This window comes from Nicotiana sylvestris, chromosome 5 (genome assembly GCF_000393655.2).
Source record: "Nicotiana sylvestris chromosome 5, ASM39365v2, whole genome shotgun sequence".
In the NCBI taxonomy this organism is placed as follows: domain Eukaryota; kingdom Viridiplantae; phylum Streptophyta; class Magnoliopsida; order Solanales; family Solanaceae; genus Nicotiana; species Nicotiana sylvestris.
The window spans coordinates 64,125,678-64,138,240 of NC_091061.1; the positions used below are offsets into that span (position 1 = coordinate 64,125,678).

A 12,563-nucleotide genomic window follows, 5' to 3' on the forward strand; every position below is an offset into this window, starting at 1 on the left:
ACATATCAAAATTTCTCAAATTCGACCCCAAATGGTCCTTCAAATCCCAAATCAAAAGTCCAATTTCTCAAGCCCTAGTTCTTCAATTTTAGGCTTAGTTTTCCATGAAATTTCTAGGTGGATTTCACAATATAATCGAGTTTTAAGACCAAGATTCTTACCTCAAGTCGATTCCTCTTGAATCCCTCTTTAATTTCCTTCAAAAATCTCCAAAAAACGAGCAGTCATGGGTGAAAATAGACCCAAAATCGTGGACAAGACGACTTAAAAACATTCTGCCCAGGCCTGACTTACCTTCTTCATGAACGCGGTCAACACCCGCGAACGCATAGCACAAAAATTGCGTTGACCAACTTTACCCTATGCGAACGCGACATGCCAGTCGTGAACGCAGTGCTTCCATAGCCTTGACCTTCGCGAACGTGTTTGCTATATTGTGGACGCGATGACTAACTGACCATCAGACCTAATTCCTCCTATGCGATCATGTATACACCCTCGCGAACGCGATGCAGTCTTCTCACAAACCTTCGCGAACGCAGCATGGACCCTCGTGAACGCGATGCTTACGAACCTCGACCCTTCGCGAACGCGATATCCCCTTCGCGAACGCGAAGGCCAAAATGTTGCAACTGAAACCTGCAATTTCTGAAGTTCTCAAAACATGAAATTGATCCGTTTAACCTCCCGAAACACACCCGAGGCCCTCGGGACCTCAACCAAACCTACCAACATAACCCATAACATCATTCAAACTTGTTCCAATCATCAAAACACCTCAAACAACATCAAGTTACGCGAAACTCATCGAATTCAAGCCTAAGTTTTCTAAAAACTTCCGAAATACGTTTTCGATCAAAAACCCAACCAAACCACGTCTGAATGACCTGAAATTTTGCACACACATCCCAAATGACATAACGAAGCTACTGCAACTCTCGGAATTCCATTCCGACTCCCAGATCAAAATCTCACCTACCAACTGGAAATCACCAAAATCTCACCTTCGCCAATTCAAGCCTAGCTCTACTTCGGACCTCCAAAATCAAATTCTGATCACGCTCCTAAACCTCAAAAAATATTTCAACAAAGTCTTTTGTTACTCAACTTAATGCAGAATACAATTTATTGTTGTATGATAGATGAAAGGTTTGATTTTGTAGCACAATTCTTAGTAGTGTGCTTCTAATTTTGTTGAACAAATTAAAACATAAAAGAAAGAAGCGAAAAGAACCAAAAGTGAAAAATTACTTGTGAAACAGATAAGGGTAGTTAGCCAAAGAATGACTTGTATCCCCACAACAGATAGACCTATAACTGCTACTACTAATTAGGAATTGTATTTAAATTAAAACTTATATAAGCTATTCGGTTGTGGCCGCGTCGACGACAAAGCAAATATATTTTCATAAACGCATATAAAACAAAGCAGCATCAATCAATAGGAGAGAAATAATATGCTTCTAATGTAGCTACTCATCTATGATAACATGGTGTAGTGAACTTACAATAAAAAGACAGAATAACTTCTATCCTGAATTCATGATTGATATGCGTACAAGGGAGAAAGAATTATTAATTATAAAAGTAGAAACTGATTTCAAAAGTCAGTGAACATGTTACTAAGAATCCACCTCAGAAGAGTTGGTGGGTTAGGAGTTAAAAATCGTGAGAATGAAGACCCATCGTGGGAATGAAGTGGCGAATCTGTAGGAATTGATATTTTTTGGTTAAAGACGCGCTAGGAGAAGTTATACTATGTGTTGGTTTCAGAATATAATTTCAAAATTATTGTTCCTTGGAAAAATATAGATATTTTCTTATTTCAAAATTCAGATTTAAAAAAGTAAATTAACTTTACCTAAATGAACTAATTTTGTCCTAAAATTACCACATGGCATTTTCTTCCAGCGACACTTGACAAATTCTTATGGCTGGCATCTTTCCCTTTAATAATAGATAGATTCTCTCCACATTTCACTCTATAAAGAAAACGAAATATAAATTCATTTGGTGATTAAACAAATAATTAAATAATAAAAACAGGTATACTATTAGAAGTTGAGATGTCAGGACTTGGTGACTACCGGCATTTGGACATTTCTTATTCAAATGATAACTGTGTATTGGTAAAGTATCAAGTATCCAGTCGAGTAATCGAAGTATGCATAAACTGGTGCAAATGCAACTCCAACAAAAAATAATTTTAAAAACACATGAAAAGATCCTAAGAAGTATTTTGGTTCTTTAAGGATTGGTAGAAACAGATACTGTAAAGACTGTCTGAATAAAGAGGATACTTTCACGTGACATCATAGAGAACAAAATTTAAATTAACTGCCGAATTGTTTGGCATGGCCCAAACCGCCAAAGCCAACGACCAGGACCATTTCTATCCTGTTCGACTAACCTTTCAATTAAGCAATGGACAATGCTTCAAATATAGAAGAGATCAGGTGCAATCCAATAAAATTGATACTGGTTCAATAGATATGGCTAACCTAAATAAAGAAAACTTTTATACAAAGTAAAGACTGAGGGCGGCAACAGATGCGTCAGGGAAATCCTCTTCTACAATATGATAAAGGAAAACCATAAGAATGCATGAACACAGGCTAAAAGAATATTAAATCTTGTGGCAAAAGCGAAGATTTTGTAAAACGTTTTCTTGCCACACTATATGGCTGAATATTCAGATAAAACGGATCCCTGCTGTTCCCAGATCAAGGCTTCAATCACAAAAAGCTTAGCTTTACTAACATAAAGTTTGGATACAGATTCTCTCTGAATAATCACTGTTATGTACAAGAGAATTTTAGCATACATTGGAAGGTGACCAACTGATAACCGCAATTGAGGTTATTTGAAAAAATTGAACTAGGCTCTGGCCCCTCACTTTCTCTAATTAAGTAGTTTCCATGAACTACGCGATCAGAATTACATGTGGACAAAACTTACAAAGCCATGGTTTGGATACTTCATTAAGTACAAGAGCAGATTACAAATGATGATAAACCAAGGATGCTCCACAAATACCAATTTTTGCCCATGACTCAACCAGCATACTGATATGGACAGGAAGCCAGCAGTTTCATTTGACGAACCTTTATGCCTCAACTGCAGTTGCAGCATCTTCATCAGTTGTATCGTTCAAAACAGCCTCCTCGACAGGGTCTACATGTATAGACTCCACATCAGAACCCTTTTCTTTGTCCCCATGGTCCCAAAGCTTTTCTCTAAGTTTCATCATAAGATCTTCCCTTACGCTATCATTCTCAGCTAGGAAATGTTTTACAGCATCTCTACCACGAAGGCTCTGATTGTTGATACTGTAATAACCACCACCACCCTTTGTGATGAGCTTATGTTTGACTCCCAAGTCAATGAGTTCAGCTTCACGGGAAATTCCCTTACCAAACTCAAGCTCAAACTCTGCAGTTCTAAATGGAGGAGCATGTTTGTTCTTTACAATCTTGACAAGAACTTGACTTCCTATGGTCTGTAAAATAGACACTTATCAAAAAAAAAAAAACTGCCAGTACAATCAGATTTTGTACAGTTCAAGTCCCTCACATTCACTCAATGCAGAAATCATAACAGAAGAGCGACTGAGGATACAGCTATAGTTTCATAATACTATGCTTGCATAAGAGCTTTATACATGGATTCCAGACAAGGATGTATATAAAATAACAAGTGCCGTAGGCCCATAAGAATATGACCCCCCCCCCCCTTTTTCCATAATATACATGTACATCTATCTAACTTCTTAGACAGGCAAATGCATCCAAATACAATCTCTCTCCTACACAAATGAAACAGGAAGTTACCATTAGAAGAGGGAGCGAAGCAGTAGTAAGGACTGCAAGATCTCACAAACTAATTTTGAAACCAAAAGAACAAACTGCTTTCCCAAAGAAAGGAAGAGAGTATTCATAATAATAAAATGTAAACTTGTGCCTGTTTACATTAAGGATGGGAACACTTGAAGCTGAATACTAAAATGTAAAACAATACATCTGTGAAAGTTGGAAATAAGAAAAGCCAAATTCACAAAACAGATTCCACTCTCATACGCAATTTTAGCAATCATATTTCAAGAAGAAGAAGAAAAAAAGTAAAAGGCCACCACTGTCTATCAAGTAATGTTTCAGGTGGCCCTGCAGTCTCAATTTGTATATACTCTTAAATAAATTGGATATGCGCACAAAATATTGAAACTCTAACATCTTGAACTGAGATTCATACCTCTTCCCCCTTCTTGACGAGCCCAATTCGCTTTATGTTTAGACGCACAGAAGCATAGAACTTCAAGGCATTACCACCACAAGTAACTTCAGTAGGACCTCCAAATCCCCCAAAAGTTGATAGCTTTGACCTGACCTGAACCAGGGTGTAATTAATCAGAAAAGATTATTAGACAGACTAGATATTTTGCATGTCAAATGGAAAATACACAGGGAAATACAGTAACCCAAATATGCAATTTAACCCCACTGAAATATCTCTTAACTCCGACCCAGCAACAGAATAAAGGAAAGATGAGGGCACGAAGCATGATATGAACCTAGGAAGCCTAAGGCTCTTGCCTGATTTATGAAGATTAAAATGGTCTGTGATAGTGATAAAGAATGACTCAGCTTGCGGAGTGCTTGACTCATCAGTCTAGCTTGCATTGCCATATGAGCATCTCCCATCTCACCTTCAAGCTCACCTTTCGGGACAAGGGCAGCCACCTGCCATGGACGTCAATTGTCAAAAGAAGTTTTTGATAAGTGAAGAGTATTAATATAATTGACTCTGAATCAGATGATCATGAAAGTAACAGAACTAGAAGAATGCACAACAGTTTTAAGCTGCCTTACACTGTCCACAACAACAACATCAACCGAACCACTCCTTATAATTGTATCCACCAGACTAAGAGCTTGCTCACCACAATCTGGTTGAGACAGAAGTAAGTTTTCAGTATTTACTCCAATGGTCTCAGCCAATGCCGGATTAAGAGCATGCTCAGCATCAACGAAGCAACAATAACCTACAAAGAAACAAGAAGCATAAGTAATTCATGTGTCAGTTGTAATAAGCTAAAAATGCATATATCCTGTTCGTCTCAAGAGGAATTCTTGAGCCTCTCCTCAATGAAAGAAAAAGCACCAGGACGCCTAGAACTCCAAACAGATTCATTAAGGGAAAGAGCTGATATCATATTTAAGATAGGTTATTCTTATCTGGTGCTTTCTTGGCTACCATATGTGTATGTAGTTAGTGCACAAAACAAAACAATCTGATGATTTATTTTATTACACCATGTGTAAGATAGATAGAGTATCATCCGGTCCTCTGTGTGGTGCATCTGTGGTCTCTTCCTCAAAGCTCAAACCGTGTCAACTTATTCCGAAAGAATTTGAAAAGCTCTGGTTCAATAAAGTAACTTTCATTTAGATCAACTTCTCCTCCTCTTTCTACTTTAGTAAAAAAAATCTTATCTTTTGCTTTAACAAAATAGAGCCAAGTCACAAATGATATTCTGGGGACAAGATGCCCATAGTTTCTGCTCTCAGGTCTTTTTTTCGATTTCATAGTCCTAATAGATGTTGCAAGTGGAAAATGAGAATGCATGGCTGTGAAGTACAAAATAGACAAACCTCCCTGTCTCTGTGCCTCAGCAATTACATGCAGAGCAAGAGTTGTTTTTCCTGAAGCCTCTGGGCCATATATCTCTATTACACGTCCCTGCATAAAAGCAATAAATAGGTATTATTGTAGATATGAAAATAACCTGTCGGCCTAACATTGATCAGCAGCTGCTTGTTTCTCACATATCTAGAAAAGTAGTGACTTAACTGCCTAAAGTAACAAAAAATTCGTAAAGAACTTTGGTATAAATATAAATTTTACTAGTTCCTCAAAGAATATCAGAACATTGTTAGCATAAAATATCTGGAATCTAAGTGTTTAAAACCACCATTTGTATTCACCATATTTGGAATGCCCAAAACAGGAGGAGATGGCATTATTATTTTTTTTTACCTTAGGAAGCCCCCCTATCCCAAGGGCAGTATCCAAAGAAAATGATCCAGTAGACACCACGGGAACTTGTTTTGGGGACACCGTGCGACCAAGCCACATGATAGATCCCTTTCCAAATGATGTAGTGATCTGATCTAATGCTTGTTTCAAAGCCAAGTCTTTCTTGGACAAATTCTCTTCACCTGAATCACTGCCGTCTGAGTTTGATTTTTTCTTACCTGAAAAGGAATAGAAGACTAGGACCCATGAGCATCAAAAGAGGACAGCTTAATGTCTAAATAGAAATAAGCCTTAGCACATTTTTAACAGGACACAACGGAAATTATTTGAAATATATCAGCAAATGATACATTTCCTCCACAGATTTCACACTGGTGGTCTACTGAAGTGGGAATCGAAGCATCAAAGCCCAACTAACAGCTTTCATGTCTACTATTCTAGTTATTCAAATTAAAGTGTGACAATTTATTTGATATATTTTTCCTAGTAGACATAACATTTTATAGTAAATACAGATTATTTTATTAAATTAAAATATGTGAATAGGAAGAAATTCCAAAACCAAGTTCATTATCACTATAACAAAGTGCAAATTGAGTAAATCTTTTTAAAGTACAGCAGTAGTACTATAACCCAAATTTACACACCTCGAGAAGAAAAGTAGCATAGCTGATCCAATGCCCCAAATAAGCTTCTTCTCAAACACTGCATATAAAAAAACGAATAGACATTGTTGTTCAAATGTCGAGTATTTCACCGTTTGAATACAATAACAAACCAGCTTCTAGAAATATTTCCCCATCACAACTGGCACCAAAATATTTAAGAGCAAAAAGCCACAACTGCAATAGCTTAGGCCAATTTATGCTCTTTTGCAACAACAAAAAAAATGAATGCAAAAGGAAATAGGTTTCTTAAAAAACAAAAATAAAAACTCACTTGCGGTTGGGGCGAAAGATATGTTCTGAGAGAAGTGGCAGTACGAAGAAGCCTCGCCATTGAGACTACTCTGTGAAAAGGCTTTTTCCTTACAATCAAAACCCTTTCACAGTTTACTGATGATTTGATAATTCCAAAAATAGCTATTTTGCTGCTATATCATCATTCGGCAACTTTTCGACAAGCTTATGGGTGTGGCTTTTTGACTATTTGTGGAGAAAGGAAGATTTTGAGAGTGAATTAGGGTTTAATAAGGGGTTTTGCATTTTCCCTCCTTTTTTAACTATACTCTTCTTCTTGTTGGCCTTCTCGAGAATTAAGTAATGTGAAATTAAAAACCCCTTTCTTTCGCTCCGGAGTTTGAAGTAGAACTATTTCAGCTACACCCCTTGAAGTTTCTAACAATTATTTTAAAACCCCTTGAAGTCTACCCCAAGTCATTACGCTAGCGTTTGACCATAGATTTTCAAATTTATTTTAAAAAATTCAATTTGGGTGAAGTTTAGTTTGAAGATAAAAATCTGTTTGGACATTATTTTTCAAAATATATTTTACTTTTTAAAAAAAAAACATAAAACGTGACTTATACTCAGAAGTTCTATAAACTATTAAAAATACCCGACTGTCACACCTCCTTTTTGCGCGCCCGGCCCCGAAGGGTTAAATGCGCGAGGGAGTTTTTCCAATTTAAGTGACAATATTCGAAATGAGATTATTTATTTAATTCAGAGTCGCCACTTGGGAAAGGTTTGGTTTTTGGTGTCCCAAGTCACCGGTTTATCTTGAATCCCAAATCGAGGAAATTTTCGACTTTTCCAAATGAAGTCTGCGAACCAGAAATTCTAAGTAAGGAATTCTGTTGACCCGAGGGAAGGTGTTAGGCACCCTCGAATCCCGTGGTTCTAGCACGGTCGCTTAAATTGTTATAATGGCTAAATATCTGATTTAAATACATGTTGTGACTTATGTGCTTTTATTAAGTTTAAACCGCTTTTATTATTATCATTTATTTTTATAGAATTGCAACGTCGTGAAAATGCATCTCGAACCACGTCACAATCAATGCACCCGTAGTTGTTAACACATTTCGACTCCGTTGAGATTTGAATTTGGGTCACATAAATGTGCACCCGAATTTAAGAATGTAATTTAATTAAGTCGCGCCTAAAGAGTCTAGCGCATTATTATTTTGTAGGAAGCCATGAAATTCACTAAACGGCCTATTCTGAATTCTAAATATTTATTATGATTATTTATTGAGGGCCCCGCAATTTGCATTTTTATTTGGCGAGGCTCGTCTCTATTTTAGAAAGGATATCCTAAAGTGGCTACATTTCTAATGCATTTGTCCCTAAAACTAAAAGAAAAGGAACATGCTAATTTAATTATATGCTTTTGCCTAATCCGGATTCTTATCAATTTCTGATTAATTATTTACAAAGTGGAGAGATGTCATAACTGGTGAAACATGCTTTAATTGGACAAAGAAGTTACATTTGAGACTGACCCAATGTTATACTTGCGTCCAAACGTTTCTTGAATTGAATTTAACTAGACTTATTTAGGCTGAATTAAGGGAATTAACTACTATGTCTCATTACTGACGGGGATTCGAACGCGCTTCTATATGCTGCCTAGCGGGTTCTGATAAAGGAAAACTAAAAAAAATGAAACCGAACATCATTGTGTAAAAAAAATGGAAGTACTCTATCGTATGCATATCATTATAGCTAACAGGAATCCGGTCATTTGCTATGTCAATTACCCGTTCATTCTGTGTACTATACAATCACATACCAACGAACAACTATAAACTAAAACGCAAGAGACTAGAACTTAGTTAAGCATCTACTAATCTTTTCCTGCTATTGAAATTTACAAACTAATCAATTATATAGAAAGAAATCAACATGCCATGAGTATTACAATAGACATTTAAACTTCTCCAACTTTTCATTTCATACTTTCGGACTGTTATAGTTACACCAATGTGGGACTTGAAATGTGTACCTGGATACTGAAATGCAAAGAAGGAGTGGAAGCAGAAGAGTCAGCAGTAACAGCACAAGAATGGTAGTAACAACAGAGCAGTACAGCAGCAATGGCAATCCCAGACCAATAGACCAAAGCAGTAAACCAGCGGTACAATACTCAATATTTGACCCTTTTCAAAACTCAGAGGAAAAATCCTAAAATCTGATAGAAACAAACCAAACTGGATATCGAACTTCAGGCACGAAAGGATGAGGAAAAGTGGTGTTTTCTAGGCGAGCAAGAATTTCTTTCCTAAATCTCCCTCCTATTTTCCAAAACAAACTCTCTTTCTCACTTAGAAACTGATTCTGTTTGGTTTCAGCTTTCCTTTTGTGTGTATCTCTCTCCAGGTGTATCTGTATCTTCCCCTCCTTTTATAAGCCTAAAGTCATCCCTTTAACAGCCTGTTTAGGCCATCAAAATACCCTCCCATGTGCTGCCCCTTTTCAGTTCCACTTAGCTATTTAATATTAGACAAAACCCCATGATATTCCCTTGGCAGGCTTACCTTTAGTAATGTTTATTATTTCTGAAACTAAAGTAGGGTGTGGGCAGCAGGATGTAGTCTGACAGCACATGCTGTCAAACTATTTAATTCAAAAAGTCTTGAGGCAAGGCTCAGGCTGTTCACAAAGAATGCCCATGTTGTGCATAAGTGCACATGCCCCCCAATTTCAGAACTGTGACTAAACAGAACATTGATTTTTACATTTCTGATTACCAATTATAAACACTAAACTCAGTTCCTAAGTGATTCAAGCCATGCTTATCAAAAGTAAATCGATTTGTTATTGTGCAGGTAGCTGAAACTAATTGACGACACATGTCGACTCGACTATATTAGTTATAACACATACAATCGACACCAAAATCAGACATTCAAAAGTATAGGACACATGATTCGAATTGTACTGACTAAATAGAATTGTACTCGAGGAATCAGTTAATCAGTACAAATTTGGAATTCAACTAATTGCACAACAAATACATACATACACACTATCAGAACAAGTAGAAGAAGACACTCAATCAAACAACAAAGGTTCAGGCAAAGTGGACAAGGCATAGTTGATAAAATTCGGGGACACAAACAAAACATGAACAGACCTTTACCACAATCAGATGGACCAAAACAAATAAAGAAAAGAAAGAACTCACCTTAAACCTTGAAAAATCAAAATCTTACTTGGATTCGAACAGACCCTTTTTTAAGGCTGAACGGACTTTAATCGAAGTGTTTCTCAGATGAGAAACACTTCGATTAAGGTCCATTAGACCTTAATCTCTTTGGCTCGAACGGACATGGACCAGTGTCGAGGAACCCTAAGGTTCCAAAAATCAGATTTGGGATTCATGCTTCCCTGATCACATTCGGACCAAACCAAGCATGGTTTGGTCTCGAGGGGGGTCTGGGGAGTGTCTGGTATGAATTTAAGGCAGATCGGGATAGATCGAGTTTTGACTCGAATCTTCAAATGAAGATTCGAGAAGGTGGGATGGGATTCGAGGTGTGTGGTCGGTGGATTTGGGTTCAGGACGGTGATGAGCATCTATGGTGTTAAGGGTAGGGTCACCGGCGTCCATGCCGCCGGCTTTCATGGTGAAGGATACAGGGGCGGCTCTAGGGTTTGATGGGGAAGAAGGTGAAGACGGAAGCTGGGGTATTGGATAGGGGGCAGGGTAAGGTTAGAAGGTTATATATGGGATGGGTGGGTTGATCTCAGCCGTTGGATCAATCAAGATCAACGGCTTGGATCTGAAGGTTTAGAAGAGACGGTGTCGTTTCATCTAAACGGGGTTTGGGTTGGTCTGGGTGGAACGGGTCGGGTTTTGTTCGTGGGTATGGGAAATGTGATCTTGGTCGTTGATCAATCTGAGATCAACGGCCCAGATCAGACTGGATTAAAACGGCGTCGTTTGGACACCCTGGGTATCAACTTGGACTGGACCGGGCACGCCTGGTTTTGGGCATTGTTTGTTTGGGCCAATTTGTTAAAATTGGCCCAAGTCCGAAAAAGAAAGGGCTTTTTTTTTTATTTTATTATTTCCTTTTCTTCTTTATTTTTGAAAAAAAAACAAAACTAAGTAAAATCAAATTAAAATTAAATAAACACTTAATACAATTATTTGCACACACATTAAAATAATTCAAAACAGGTAAAAATCAAACAAAACAAAATCACGGACAAAGATGCCTGTTTATGATTTTCTATTTAACAACCGTGTTACGGTTCAGATTACGCATGGCACGTACATTTTTTGTATTTTGTTTTAATAAAGTAAAAATGGGCAAAAATTATAAATAATTAACAAAGTACCATAAAAATCCAAATTTGTACAGCAGGACCTATTTGTTATTTTTTTTTTTTAATTCTTTTGGAGCGATTGTCGCGCCAAACAAAAATCACGTGCTCACACCGACAATTCCAAACAAACAAACTTGCTAATCCTCTATACAGAATCTTCATCGATGTCATTCATTTTCATTTTCACATACCATAGTCCTAAACATAGATAAGTGTGGCATAAAATCATCGTTTTTATAATGAACTACATAATACGCTATCCTAAAACCATAACCTGATATTTTAATATCAACTGCTAATAACGCAATTACTAGCTACTATAATTTATCAAATTGCAATAAAATTACAAGATCCATCCATCAAAATAAATGATAGTAACTAGCTTGTGGATTAGTTGGGTCATAATAGATGATGCATTTTTTTATAAAATACAATAGTTTGAAGTAATTTTAAAATTATTAAAAAATTCAAAGATAATATTTTGAGCCAAAAACAGGTGTAGAGCTAGTTTTGGGATTTAAGAAATTTTGTTTTCTTGAATCTGTCAAAATATGGATAAAATCTATAAACAAACAGGTTTTGCCAAAAAAAAAAATTGAAATTTTTTTAGCAAAATCTATGACCAAATGGAGGCCTCAAGGAACTATATATACGTTGTTAAATAAAAATAAGGAATGTCAATCGTTGATAATTTTGTCAGCAGTTAATTGTACTCGAATGGGACCGTTTAAGGATGTAAAATATTACAGTGTGATAAAAGAATCAATTAAAAAAGATTTCCTAATTTCAATTAGGAATTCATTGGACCCTTTAGGAACATCCCTTCCAATTGAGAATTTTTATTCATCTTTAACGTATTGTGTCGCCCAAATTGAGCTTTGTTATGGTCACACTCGACCCAATCGAGTCCAAGTTGGCTCATTTCTTTATTATAATATTTTAAGATTATTAAATTCCAAGCTTTAGATATATCAATTAGCAATTCTTTCTATTTTTAAATTATAGAAGCAATTTCACCGGTCGAGCCTCTTGTACAGATAGGTAAATATCAGTTCATGTCTACGTACATTTATTTGAATAAATTGATCATAAAAATGAGTTTTGTAACATGTACCCAAAAGGACGAAAAAATAAGGATGTGCAAAATAAGATATGACACAACAGTATGAGGACTACGATCAGAATCTCACCAATAGTATTGTGCGTGTTGACTTGTCTTTGGGTACAAGTTATAAGGTGTAGAGAATGTGA

At 36.6% G+C, this 12,563-nt stretch overlaps 1 protein-coding gene across 1 annotated transcript; it reads right to left on the reverse strand.

Moving 5' to 3' along the window:
* Window positions 1-2,735: 2,735 nt before the first annotated feature.
* LOC104233652 (DNA repair protein recA homolog 3, mitochondrial) lies at window positions 2,736-7,274 on the reverse strand. Its single transcript, XM_009787079.2, has 8 exons — window positions 6,973-7,274; window positions 6,681-6,738; window positions 6,034-6,251; window positions 5,649-5,736; window positions 4,866-5,038; window positions 4,590-4,736; window positions 4,249-4,383; window positions 2,736-3,499 (listed from the first exon to the last, which is right to left on the reverse strand). Exons 1-8 carry the CDS (start codon window positions 7,030-7,032, stop codon window positions 3,107-3,109), a joined length of 1,272 nt encoding a protein of 423 aa, XP_009785381.1. The 5' UTR covers window positions 7,033-7,274; the 3' UTR covers window positions 2,736-3,106.
* Window positions 7,275-12,563: the final 5,289 nt, after the last annotated feature.